This window comes from Gymnoscopelus microlampas, assembly GCF_963454915.1.
Source record: "Gymnoscopelus microlampas genome assembly, chromosome: 16".
NCBI classification, from domain to species: domain Eukaryota; kingdom Metazoa; phylum Chordata; class Actinopteri; order Myctophiformes; family Myctophidae; genus Gymnoscopelus; species Gymnoscopelus microlampas.
Window position 1 is genome coordinate 7,369,887 of NC_139953.1, and position 13,301 is coordinate 7,383,187.

General features: G+C 42.4%; 1 protein-coding gene across 3 annotated transcripts in view; it reads right to left on the reverse strand.

Annotated features, from left to right (window-relative positions):
* LOC311063606 (N-acetyllactosaminide beta-1,3-N-acetylglucosaminyltransferase 3-like) overlaps positions 1-9,632 on the reverse strand; it is a 55,773-nt gene extending 46,141 nt beyond the window's left edge. Inside the window, exons 1-4 of one of the 3 annotated variants that reach the window (XR_014602621.1) lie at positions 9,491-9,598; positions 9,046-9,145; positions 2,428-6,795; positions 950-2,383 (exon numbers count right to left, since the gene is read on the reverse strand). Coding sequence is in view for 1 of the 3 variants with exons in the window: in XM_084083121.1 (XP_083939247.1) it covers positions 5,808-6,795; positions 9,046-9,143 (1,086 nt within the window). In the remaining 2 variants the exon portion in view is untranslated. Of the gene's footprint in view, positions 1-949; positions 6,796-9,045; positions 9,146-9,490 lie in introns of those variants that run through there. The other 2 variants (XM_084083121.1, XR_014602620.1) reach the window with 2 other exon arrangements.
* Between the last annotated feature and the right edge of the window lie 3,669 nt (positions 9,633-13,301).

The window sequence follows — 13,301 nt, forward strand, 5'->3', positions numbered from 1 at the left end:
AGTGGTGCATATCAGACAAGATAAGATACTGTATAGGCTCATTTCAAAGTTGATAAGGCATTGACGTGGATTTTTGTATGCTAGTTCTTTTTATTGTAAGGCCAGAGTACACTAGAGTGACAATTATTGTTGTGAAAGTACCTTATTGTAAAGTAGACTGGCATGTCTACCAGATCCATGCAGTTTTAACAAAATTCAGCACTATGTGTTTCAAGTTTCGATTCAATAGTCCAATGTTTGGCCCTTCACTCACTTTATCGAAGTCAGTATGGCCCACTGGAAATAAATGTTGCCCACCCCTGATCTAGGACAATGCGCACACGTGGGCACACTCACACCCACACACACGCACACCCACGCACACGCACACGCACACACACACACACACACACACACACACACACACACACACACACACACACACACACACACTCGCGTGTAAGGCATAAGGATATGGGCCTGCACAATTTCTGAACCATGACAAAAATGCCAACATGCCACATTGTCTTCATTTCCTTTTAGAGTTTGCACGTACGCCATGGCTCTGTACTTCCTTGACGCCCCTTTCCCTTACTGAAGATGACTTTATAGATTTGTACTTGCCATTTCAACACACCACTAGGAAAGCTGAGTACTGACACGGCATGTGTGAAGAAGACCCCTGGGAGTGATGGATTACCACCTGAGTTTTTATAAATCACGACTAAACAACACGACATCAACACAACTACACAACACCAACACAACATTAAGACAAATACACAAGTGTGTGTGTGTGTGTGTGTGTGTGTGTGTGTGTGTGTGTGTGTGTGTGTGTGCGTGTGCGTGTGCGTGTGCGTGTGTGTGTGTGTGTGCATACAGTATGTACACATACTGTATGTACTGTGTATACTGTGTGTGTGCATACTGTACTGTACACATACTGTATGTACACATACAGTATGTGTGTGTGCGTGTGTGTACTGTATGTGTGCGCACGTGTGCTGTCCTGGCTTGCACGCACGCACGCGTGTGTGTGTGTGCATTTCTTGAAGTGCCGCATGTGTTGCATCTTTGCCGAAGCACTATCCAATGATAGTGCTACAAATAGTACTCTTTAGTGATGATTTGGGGAGGAAACATTACAGGGCTGCAATATGTGACGAGTTGGGAGTGAAAAAACTCTCTCACAAATTAGGCCACGGAGGCTCATAGCTGGGGACCCCCTGGAACCCCCTAAAGGACCCCTGGGGGTCCCCAGACCCCACTTTGAGAACGACTGCACTTCATCTTCGTGTACATTTAACACATTGACTGCCATAGGGTTTTCTAGAACAGGCGTCCCCACTGCCAGACATTTTGACCATTCTGACTCATCTTTGAGGACACTGAATATTTTGTGCTATGACTATGAACACATGGAATATCTCAAAACAAAGCTTAGAATCTCTTCTTTCATCTGAAAAAAACTGTGAGTTGATAGCATGTTCCGTTTTTTAGCTAGAGGTAGTTGAATACAGCTTGGTTTTCACCAAAAACAGACCTTTTTGTTTAGAATCAGAATTACAGTATGAGCGTTTTACTTTAGAGGCATAAAAATGATTTCAAAAGTGTTTGACATTTATTTTGCGCCTTCATTGACATCAGTCATGTAAACAATACTTGTTTATAAAAAGAAAAAAAAAATGCTTTTGATTGTACATTTATCACCGTTTCCAAAGTGCAAGCCTATTTCAGCTCATTTCAAACAACATTTTTCACTGTATTTTTTTTTCTAAATATTTTTTTCCCAAATAACAGTAAATAATAATTCAAGGTTCAAAGTGCAACATCAATACATTCATCGAGAGCTTCCTTTTACAAACCTTTTGCCCAGTCAAAATCTCAAGCCACACCTGTATTCATAGCAACAAATAGCAGATCTACAAGCTTGCCCTCTCTTCTTCTTCCTCTCCTCTCTCTATCTCTCTTTCTCTCTGTCTGTCTGTCTGTCTGTCTGTCTGTCTGTCTGTCTGTCTGTCTGTCTGTCTCTCAACCTTTTCAGGCTATGACCCCCCAAAATAATCATATTTGAACTGGGGACCTCATTTTGTTTGACTGGTGACATTTTGTTTGACGAGATAGCCTCGGAAGCCCAATAGCCCATGTCTTTTTTTTTGTTTCAAAGAGACTGCGTGTGTGTGAGCGCGCGTCTGTGCAGCCTCACACACACCCACCACACACAACCACACACACCCACACACGCACACACACGCCCACGTTTTTCTTTGTTTGTTTCATAACAATAATTAGCGATCGGCAACTCTTGTGTGCGTCTGTGCGAGGCTGTCGCTGCAGTGAAGCGCACACGCGCACCCACACAAGCGTAACTTTTTCTCTTTGTTTCAACGCTAACAGTCGGCAACTACACGTACACGCGCGTGCGCGCACACACACACGCACACACACACACACACACACACACACACACACACACACACACAACCTCCATGCCCAGGGACGGTAACTCCCGGCCGAGGTTGGACCTCCAGAGCCAGGGAGTCCACAGTCCACCTCCGCGCCCAGCGACGGAGGCTCCGAGGCGGGTAAAAAGAACAGTCCTACCTTCGTCCTCTGCAACACGCCCGCACTCACTGATCAGTGATCACAGTCAGTGAGGGCTGTGAAGCAGCCAGGCAGAGAGAGAGAGAGGCTGCTCGCTTGGATCAAACTTTCGGTTTGATACAAACGGATTGGCGGACCCCTGACATTATGCAGCTTTAGTGCTTTGTAATAACAGGTTTTATGGGATCACGTGATTGGATCACGAGATTTTTCAACTTCTATGTGGTCTAGATGGATGATATTTTGTGACGATGTGCCTGAGGGGGTAATCCAACGTGGACCATTAAAAAGACCATAGCCCGTAGGCTGCGGGATCGGCGCTTCACGGTTGGATTTATCGGCCCGTAGAACTACGGGCCTGGCGGTCAATGTGTTAAGGAACAACTAGTCTCGCAGTAGAGAAATTATTAGATGGACATTATAACATCTAACATTTGGGATACAACTATGAAAGAGTAGTAAAGGACCAAAAAGAAAGTGATAATAATATGAATTGACCAACCACAGACCTCTTTAGACAAACCATGGACCAACAACAGACTTCCATTAAAGCCCAGCCAATCAGAGGCTTACCTAAGTTGTTCAATGGTAAAACCTGGACTGACCATGTGGGACTAAGGAACACCTAATAGGAGAAATCCAACTCACATTTTATGTTAGGATCACATGCTTCGTGCCACATGACATATATCTGAGATGGCATGAACCTGTGTACCAGTAGAGTCTCCCTGTAAAAGCAGGGGTGATATGGATCTAGACTTCGTGCGGGGACGTATAGTCCGTTGGCCTTAACACCCATATGGGAAGCAGGTTTGAGCCCTGCTTTGGCCAAACACATTCCAAAGTACGCATCGTCAATGGGGATAAAGGTAATGGTCTTGGACATGTTGTATATGTGACTGGGTACAGTGCTTTATGCCGCATGTTGGCATTTTTCATTTTTGATTTTTTTACATATTATTAAAGTACAGAATATAGGCTTTCATATGATGTATCATTCATTGAAATCGGAACATATTTGAAGAAGATGTGTTCATTTGAATCTGGTTAACTGTAATAGTGCAAACTGAGATAATCCCTCCTAAAGAATTGTCACTTCAGAGGACCTCTCAGCTCCAGGTAATGGGCGTGAACAATGGGTAATTTATTCAGCCTAGCCACTCCTCTAATCACTCCCCCATTGACACCTTTCAGCTGTCCACTCTGTTTAGTGCCAGGGAGGGACCCCCATAGAGGATCTGTGTTCTAAAAAATAGGCATAAGTAATCATCATCATAATAGATTTAATAAAATATTTATTTAAAAATAGCAGATCTACAAGCTCACAATGCATGCTTGTAGATCGGCAATTTTCAAATAGCCAATGTAAGTCAATGTATTGATAAAATCCAGTTGCTGGTGTTGTTCTGTGAGAGAAAGCTATGAAGTCTATGAAAACAAGCCCAAAAGAAACGACCAGTTTCACCACTTGAGCCCTATTAAATCAGCTATTTTCAAAAAGAATCTTGAAAGCAAGCCCAAATAAGCAGTGGTGGAATGGAAAAAGTACTCAAATTCTCTACTTAAGTAAAAGTACCAATAATACTGCAATATAAAAATACTCTGTTACAAGTAAAAGTCCAGAATTCAAAATGTACTTGAGTAAAAGTACAAAATTATTGGCATCAAAATGTACTGAAAGTACCAAAAGTAAAAGTACTAAATTGTAAATAGCAGATCTACAAGCTCACAATGCGTCGCACCGCTTAAGTACAGTAGGCTACGTGAGTAAATGTACTTACTACTTAGTTACTTTCCACCACTGCAAACAGCTTCACGTCGTCGTGACGTGACGTCTTTGTTGAACTGCAACATGGCGTTTGCACTTTGTTCATTTACAGCCTGTACATCTACATAAACGTTCGGATTTAAAATATAAAGTGCTTACATTATGGCCACGGATGTTACACTTGATTTCGGGTGGGTGTAAGTATCTGTATCTTCCGTATTGTTCAATAAAAGGCAATTTGATCCGATCGGCGGCCATTTTCTCATAGAGTTATAATGTATCAGAGTGCAATACACCTCCCAACCGATGCGGTCGCGTAGTTGAAAGCAAATGGATAAAATGGCCACCGATCATATTAAAATGCTTTTTATTGAACAATACAGAAGATACGTGTACTTATGTGGGCCCGTACATAATTGTAACATCCGTGGCCATGGGTTAAGCACTTTATATTTGAAATCTGAACGTTTATGTAGATGTACGGACTGTAGTTCAGGCAAGACACTCGCCACTACGAGCTAACGAGGCTATGCTATCTAGCCTCGCTACACGTTGTGGAATACAAACGAACGTCGAGCGGCCTGTTTAGCTAAAAGGTTGGTATAGCTCAAAATGGGGGGGGGGGGTCATCAAACAAACGGAGGAAAATGAATGAATAAGAATAATCCTTTCTGATGAGCAGATCAGAGCAACTTTCGCTATGCACCGTCCTAAAGTTAAACAACAACACCAGTGTTGCCAGATTCTATGAGAGAAATAAGCAACCAGGTCTAGGAAAAAAAGCCCCAAATAAGCGACTATGGGCCACATGAGCATTTTAACCTTCCTTATTGTATACATCAGCTATTTGAAAATAGCAGATCTACAAGCTCGACGCGTTGTGAGCTTGTAGATCAGCTATTTTCAAACATTTAGTACTTTTACTTTGGTACTTTAAGTACATTTTGATGCCAATACTTTTGTGCTTTTACTCAAGTAAATGTTGAATTCTGGACTTTTACTTGTAACAGAGTATTTTTATATTGCAGCATTGGTACTTTTACTTAAGTAGAGACTTTGAGTACTTTTTCCACCACTGGAGCTTATACTGCTATCTGCTATTTTCAAATAAAATCTTGGGGGCTAACTTATAATAAATAACAATACCTGGCAACACTGGCTCTTGCGCGCTCAGACCATCGGCTCAGGCAGTGAAACCGGAGTACAATGCCTAGCTAGCGACCAATCGAAACCACTATGCTAAATCTCGGCCAAGGGTCTCTCCACCCCCAAATACACAGACAAACTCGCAAAAAAGCAGCCTACTTTGCTATACTAATGTAACCATTTAAGGATTCTAAAACGACTAGCTTTTGCATTACAAGCCTTCTTCAACATTCGAACTGTGTTAATATGAAAAAAAACGAAAAACACAAAAAAAAAAAATCGATCTAAATGTTCCATTATCTACTGATTGTCACCTGGCGACATGAGGCACTTTTGACCAGTAGCAGTCACATATGACCGAGGCTGTGTATCCTGACAGGAGGAACCCCCCACCAGAACAGTACGGAGGGTACGATTCTGACTTCTGCACCTGAACAGGGATGTAATATTTGCTCGATGGATTCCGGTCGGGACCCGTGCCCTGGAGTAGGTGCCCAACGAAGAGGTGCTTGCTGTTGTCTTCCTTGTTGTCATCCATGGTGCCCAGGAGGTACAACATCATGTTGTCTGTGTTGGCAAAGATGTCGTCATCCCCGTTGAGGATGAATTGGACATGTGGACAGTTCCTGTCCATCCACTCCATGAAGAGGAACTGCTTCAGAGTGAGGTTGAAGAAGGACTCGTTGAAGTCCCACTGCACGATGTCTCTGTGCTCGTGTTGTTCAAATTCTAGCATCCGATTCAGCCTCTTATGCTCGTACCCCCTGCCCGTTGTTCCCAAGAGGAACACCCTACGGATCTTCTTGCCCCTCTCTGACCTCTCCTCTCCCCAGGTCTTACGTAGGACTTCTCGTCGCTCGTAGTTTCCGGGAGAGCTCTTAATGGCGAGCAAGAAGAAGACATCCTCGGATCGTTTGGCCCCCCCGCATTTGTCAGGGACATCCAGCAGCAGTGGGAAGTGACGGCAGTGTCGGTAGTACAGGAAGTCTTGGATGTGACCGGGAAGAGAGGAGAAGCCTGTCACTTTGTCGGCCATGGACTTGTTCCTCTCGCAGGTTGGCCAGGAAGGTTGAGAGGAGGTCCTATGGCCGGCTGTCGTTCTGCTGTCAGCTTCCATCCTTGTCAAAGCGGCTGTCGGCTTTTCTCCCATTTTCACCTGGACATACATGGCAAGATGGTGGACGCCCTGGATGGTGTCTTCTTTCTTGAAAAGGAGGATCAAGCATAACGTCCCAAGCAGCACCAATAAGGCTATCCGCTCCACCCTGCAACACAGCTTCCTTCTCATCCTCGACACTCTACAATGGGACAGACAAAACAATATCACACCACACTCACCACAGAAAAGGCTGTTCTGCAAAAAAGAAAAATCATAAATCTGTGATCGGAGATTGATACTTTCCCATATGCGGTTGTCTTGACTGACAGAGGACCATCACACATGAAGGCATTCCACGCATTAACCCAACAACACGTTCATAACTGTTCTCACTGGAGCCACATAATGCAGCCATGTACTACTGTGCTTTGACATTCTACGTTAAATCTACAATGTCAAAATGTAGTACTGTACATGTAAATACAAGTTTACTAACTGCCATTCACTGTATGCACTGATCTGATAGCAGGCTAATATGAAAATGAAATGGCCACAGGGACGGATCAACAGTGTTAAGTGTTTCAATACAAACCCTTTAGCAAGTTAATTTGTATTGTAAATTTCCAGTACTGTGCCCCTCCTGGTTTTCCAGTTGGTGTAGTAATACAGGTATGCTGCTGAATGAATCAAAATGAGAGGTGTTGCTATGGGCATGTATTTCTTCATTGGTGAGGTGTGACTATGACTCTCTTAAGGTAGCCAAATGCCTCGTCATCTAATTAGTGACGCGCATGAATGGATTAACGAGATTCCCACTGTCCTTACTGTACCTGCTATCTAGCGAAACCGCAGCCAAGGGAACGGGCTTGGCAGAATCAGCACGGTCTAGTGCTAAAAATATAAACAATATATTTTATATGGAGGTACAGGCTTCCTCTGCTTTTGTCAATAACAGCATTCCCATACCAGATAAAATATGTTCTAATGCAAAAATGGCAACCCTAGCTAATATCATCAGTGGTTCTCAAACGTTTTAGTTTCAAGGACCCCCATAACTCTTGAGTGTGTACAAATGTACATGTCCATTTGGTTCCATTTGTACACTCTCAGAGTTACAGACTTGTAAGGGTCAATTTGGAACCCCCTCAAGGAACTCTGAGGGTCCTTGAACCCCACTTTGAGAACCACTGGTCTAGATTATTATTTTTTTAACAGTGGCTTAATGATGACCATTTTTTATTATTGTTTTGCCAGAGAAGTAGCCTTGCATTTCTCAGTTCCAAAATATATCTTTATAGACGTCATGTCATAATGAACATGGAGATTTGGTTTTACACTACAAGGAAGCTACAATGTGCTGAACTTGCAATAAACAGTGGAAGCATATGTCGAGTGCAAATGTTATTGTTTTCTTAATGTTAATGTTTGTCCTGCACCTGGATACTACATTGGATGTCTCTTATTTACAATGTGCGGATGTCTTTCATGATTGTTCTCTTTAGGTCCAGCCTTAAATGTTTTGTGGATGTGTGTGCCTATTATGAGCTTGTTGATGTGGAAGCAATTTCAATAAGCATCCATTGATTCTATTCTAACTTAACCCATTAAGACCGGGAACGCATCAGTGTAATTTTTTTTTTTTTTTGGCTATTCAAAAATAGCAGATATGCAAGCTCATAGCGCTACGTGCTTGTAGATCTGCTATTTTTTTTTAAATAGTGAACATTTTGGCAAATCTTTGAATATATATTTTTAAGCAAACATTTTCTAACTCTTTTACAACTTCTGGGGGTCCCTGGAACAAAATATTTTGAGATGGGGGTCCACGGTCGAACACATAAAAAAAATATAATAGACATTTGGAGAATCCCCAGAAGCAAAGATTTGAGTTACAAATGTTCGCTTTAAATATATATATATTCAAAGATTTGCACAAAATGTTCACGATTTTTCCAAATAATAGCAGATCTACAAGCTCATATCACGGCACTCGGTGCCCCGCTATGAGCTTTTATACATGCTATTTTTGAATAGCTCAAAGACATCTTAAAATGACACAGATGCGTTCCCGGTCTTAATGAGTTGGCCGGTGAAACTGGCATTTTAACCAAACATCCGTAAACCTGTGTGCATGTGCATTCACTTTTAAAAGAAAAAGATCTCGTACATCTACTATAAAGCAGGTGCACGACAAAGTGACCAAAGCAGGTAAAAATACACACAATGTAAAAGTAACTTAATCCCAGTCAATAGTTTGTTCATGCTTTGACAGACAGGTCTTCTTCTGAAGTAGACATGTTTGACAAAACAGACTGCGAGGATGTTATCTTACAGTGTGTGCGGACTTGTTTAACAGCATGGCTTTCACAGACTATTACTATTACTATCAAGTAAATTTTGATTACCGGACATTTACTTGTAACAGAGTATTTCTACATTGCAGTATTACTTTTTCTTTTCACTTAAGTCAAATATTTGAGTACTTTTTCCACCACTGCCTACATGGCTGGACTGGAGGTTCAAGTTGAACTTTCTTAGAGCTGTCATTTCTGTAGAAAACGGGAAATGGCCATAGTGTAAGTTTACATCATACACATACTGTTCTGTCTGTTGTAATTGCAAAATAATATATTTTTTAAATATTAGACGGTATAGGCTATATAGGTATATTTTGAAGAAGAATTCCGGCTGTATACATTTAATAATGAGTCTTAAGAAATACACTGACATTGTTTGTTTTGACATTGTGTGATTGTAGGGCTACAGTCAGAATAGCCTCATTAATTGTCGTCCTCTCATCATCACCTTTCCAAATTAATTGGAACATAATCTGCCTCTGACAGATTAAACTAGATTATAGCTCATTAAATAGTTGTAAAGAAACTTGTCCTTACCGTTAACAATGTTTAGTGATCCAGAAGGTGTTCTGGACCAGGTGTACAGTTCCTCTGTAAGCTTATAGATATAAAGTCAGCATAATGATTGTGTGCATGTGGAGCCAGAGCCGGCCCAGCTCGCCTATGTGCGTTGTGTATCTACTCCTGCCGGCCTGTCGCTATGTCACGTGTCATATTGTAGTAGCGCCTGTACTTCACGTGTTGTAGTTACCCAACAGACAACACACACGACGCGGCCTGTCGCTGCAGGCTATAATCGCAGTATGCAGGCATGCAGTGCTAGAATCAACAATGGAATTGCAACTACTTTGAACGTCAATCGACATTTGAAGAAGGTGCACATAAACAGGTAAGTGGATCCAGATATAAGTGACCTAAGCTAATGCTACAAGAAAACTACTCTTCTATGGCCATGTATGCAGTAATCTGCCAATGTTTCAAACCTGCAATCAGCAATGTGTTAGGCAGGGAGGGACTGAGAGAGGGGGGGGGGGGTGAAATTAATAATAAATTAGTTTCATCTGTAATTCATGTAGGGCTACAAGGCATTTTATGACATCTGTTAAACCCATTAAGACATGAGGCCGATTCTACAAATGTCAGACACACACAAACAGTTTTCTGAAAACTATATCAGTGGTGCTCAAACGTTTTTCATGTCAAGGACCCCCAAAATTACATGTATTTGGCCACCGACCCCCATCTCAAAACATTTTGTTCCAGGGACCCCCAAAAGCAAAGATTTGAGTAAAAATAGCAGATCTACAGCACAAGCTCTTAGCTATAGCTATGAGCTTGTATATCTGCTATTTTTAGCGGTGCCAACCGCTCTAAGCTTGACTTTGTCCGTATGTCCGTCCGTCCGTCCGTATCAGCACGGGATGATGAGCACGGGATTTGAAACAGCTATAACTCCAGTTTGCAGCATGCCACCAAGTCCACATTTCGTATGTGCACTTAGACCACCAATAGGGACGAGCATGAATTGCTGAAGTTATCAAAGCGGGGTCCAGGGACCCCCAGCGTCTGTTATGTCCGTCCGCCCGTTTAGGGCACGGGATTTGAAACAGCTATAACTCCAGTTTGCAGCATGCCACCAAGTCCACATTTGGTATGTGCACTTAGACCACCAATAGGGACGAGCATAAATTGCTGAAGTTATCAAAGCGGGGTCCAGGGACCCCCAGCGTCTGTTATGTCCGTCCGCCCGTTTAGGGCACGGGATTTGAAACAGCTATAACTCCAGTTTGCAGCATGCCACCAAGTCCAAATTTGGTATGTGCACTTAGACCACCAATAGGGACGAGCACGAATTGCTGAAGTTATCAAAGCGGGGTCCAGGGACCCCCAGCGTCTGTTATGTCCGTCCGCCCGTTTAGGGCACGGGACTTTAAACAGCTATAACTCCAGTTTGCAGCATGCCACCAAGTCCAAATTTGGTATGTGGACTTAGACCACCAATAGGGACAAGCATGAATTGCTGCAGCCCCGCCCCCTCTGTCTTCCCATTGGCTGGCCTTTAAACAGCCATAACTCAAGTTCGCAGCATGCTACGGAGTACAAATTTTGTACATGCACTAAAACCACCAATAGGGACGAACTGTTATTACCTAAGCCCCGCCCCCTCTGTCTGCCCATTGGCTGGGCTTTAAACAGCCATCATTCCAGTTTGCAGCATGCTACCAAGTACAAATTTGGTAAGTGGACTCAGACCACCAATAGGGACGAACTGAAATGAGTTAAGCCCCGCCCCAAAGGCACCGCTTCCTTCACACAGGGTGTGATTTTTGAATAGCCAAAGAATAAAATAATGGTTAAAGTGGTGAAACACACACGCACACGCACACACACGCGCACACGCACACGCACACACACACACACACACACACACACACACACACACACACACACACACACACACGCTGCCATTAGCACCATATATAGGAGATGAGTGGCTAAATGTCTTGTGTATTGGAGTGACGGAAGCTGTCAGTTAGTTGCCATACTAATTTGGAAGCAGGGGATGGACACAAATGGACACATCTTTTGTGTCTCTGTCCTTATTGTATTTTATGTTGGTCTATGCTGTGCCCTATGTCCTGTCATGCTGGTGGTGTATTGTCTACCTTTCTGTCTAATAAAAATATTGAAACAGAGCTGTACATTCGGTTTATAAATGAACCTTTTAACCATATGAACCTGAGTGTCCTAATTCACATTCTGTGCGGGATCGATGACTGTTCACAGAAGGGAGCCGTTCCTCTATCTATCTATCTATCTATCTATCTATACACACACACACACACACACACACACACACACACACACACACACACACACACACACACACACACACACACACACACACACACACACACACACACACACACACACGTTATAGAATATATAAATATGGATATTTATATATGTTATATATTATTATATATAAGTATATTATATGTTATATTATAATAAATATTGATCAATCACTCTCTCTCTCTCTCTCTCTCTCTCTCTCTCTCTCTCTCTCTCTCTCAAACCCACGTTCACTCACTTAGTTCTGTCAATTGCCAACGGATGCATAAATATGATATTTCTAATAATATATATTTTTCATTCTACTCAACCAAAATGTGTTCTCTGAGGCTAAGCCGAGCCTCCATGTATTACTGCATGTCCCGTTAAAGGTAGGGTAAGTGATTTTTTTTGGTTAAAATAAGTGTTAAATAGTTCTATATTCTGATAGTACTCATTAATATAGAGTGTTTGTTCGGTAACAGGAGTGTCCATGTTTCTCCAACTCTTTATTAAACAGAAAATGCATTTTGAGGACAAGACGCCAATTTCATCCAATCAGGATAGAGAACTCAGTTACAGATACAGATTAAACAAGTGAAATTGGAAGTGGTAACACAAAGAAATGAGCTGAACAAATTGGAACTGGAACACTATACAAATTAAGCTGATAAATGGGTACTCTCTCCTGATTGGCCGAAAATGTATTTTATGTTGATTAAAAAGCTTGAGAGACAGGAAGACCCTTGTTACTAAACAAACACTCTATAGGAATGATTACTATCAGAATTTACCTCTTAACAGAAAACTTTTTGTTTTAACCAAAAAATATCACTTACCCTACCTTTAATACGCTTCGCAACAGCGGGCACATCTCAGAAGAGGGGTGCTCCTTCCATTCCGACATCTCGCCACTCCGACTAGTGGCTTCCGCGTGCGGTTAGGGTTAGGTATAGGGTTAGTCAACGTCGGAAAGGCGAAATGCACCCCTCAGAAGAACCAACCTAAAGAAAACATCACAGATCTGGGTAGATCTCTATCATTTGCTGTAGCCTACATATATAAATATAATATATGCATTTACTTACATTTAGGATGAGCTTCATGTTGCATCGAGGACAGTCCTTTGTTGGTGTCTGGTCTGTTGAGTGAGGAGAAGACGAGGAGACCGGGTGGAGAGGAGAGGAGCCAGCGGTCACCCCCATAAGAAAGAACACCCTCACGAGATTTGGTGTCGGTGGGAGACCACCACCTAAAGGTTCCCAATAGCAAAACTATCCCTCACGAGAGTTGGTGTATGATAAGACCACCACCTAAAAGAATAGGCTAGGGTGCGTTCGGAAATGCGCACCGGGAGACCGGCAGAAATTAATAAACCGGTTTCTACACATATAGTGATGAATGCAGCGTAGGGATGAACACGTAGGGATGAATGCAGCACTCCGTACATTATCTGGAATGCATGCTTCTAACAGGTCGAGTTAATTGCATTTTTAAACAGATTTGAAATGTC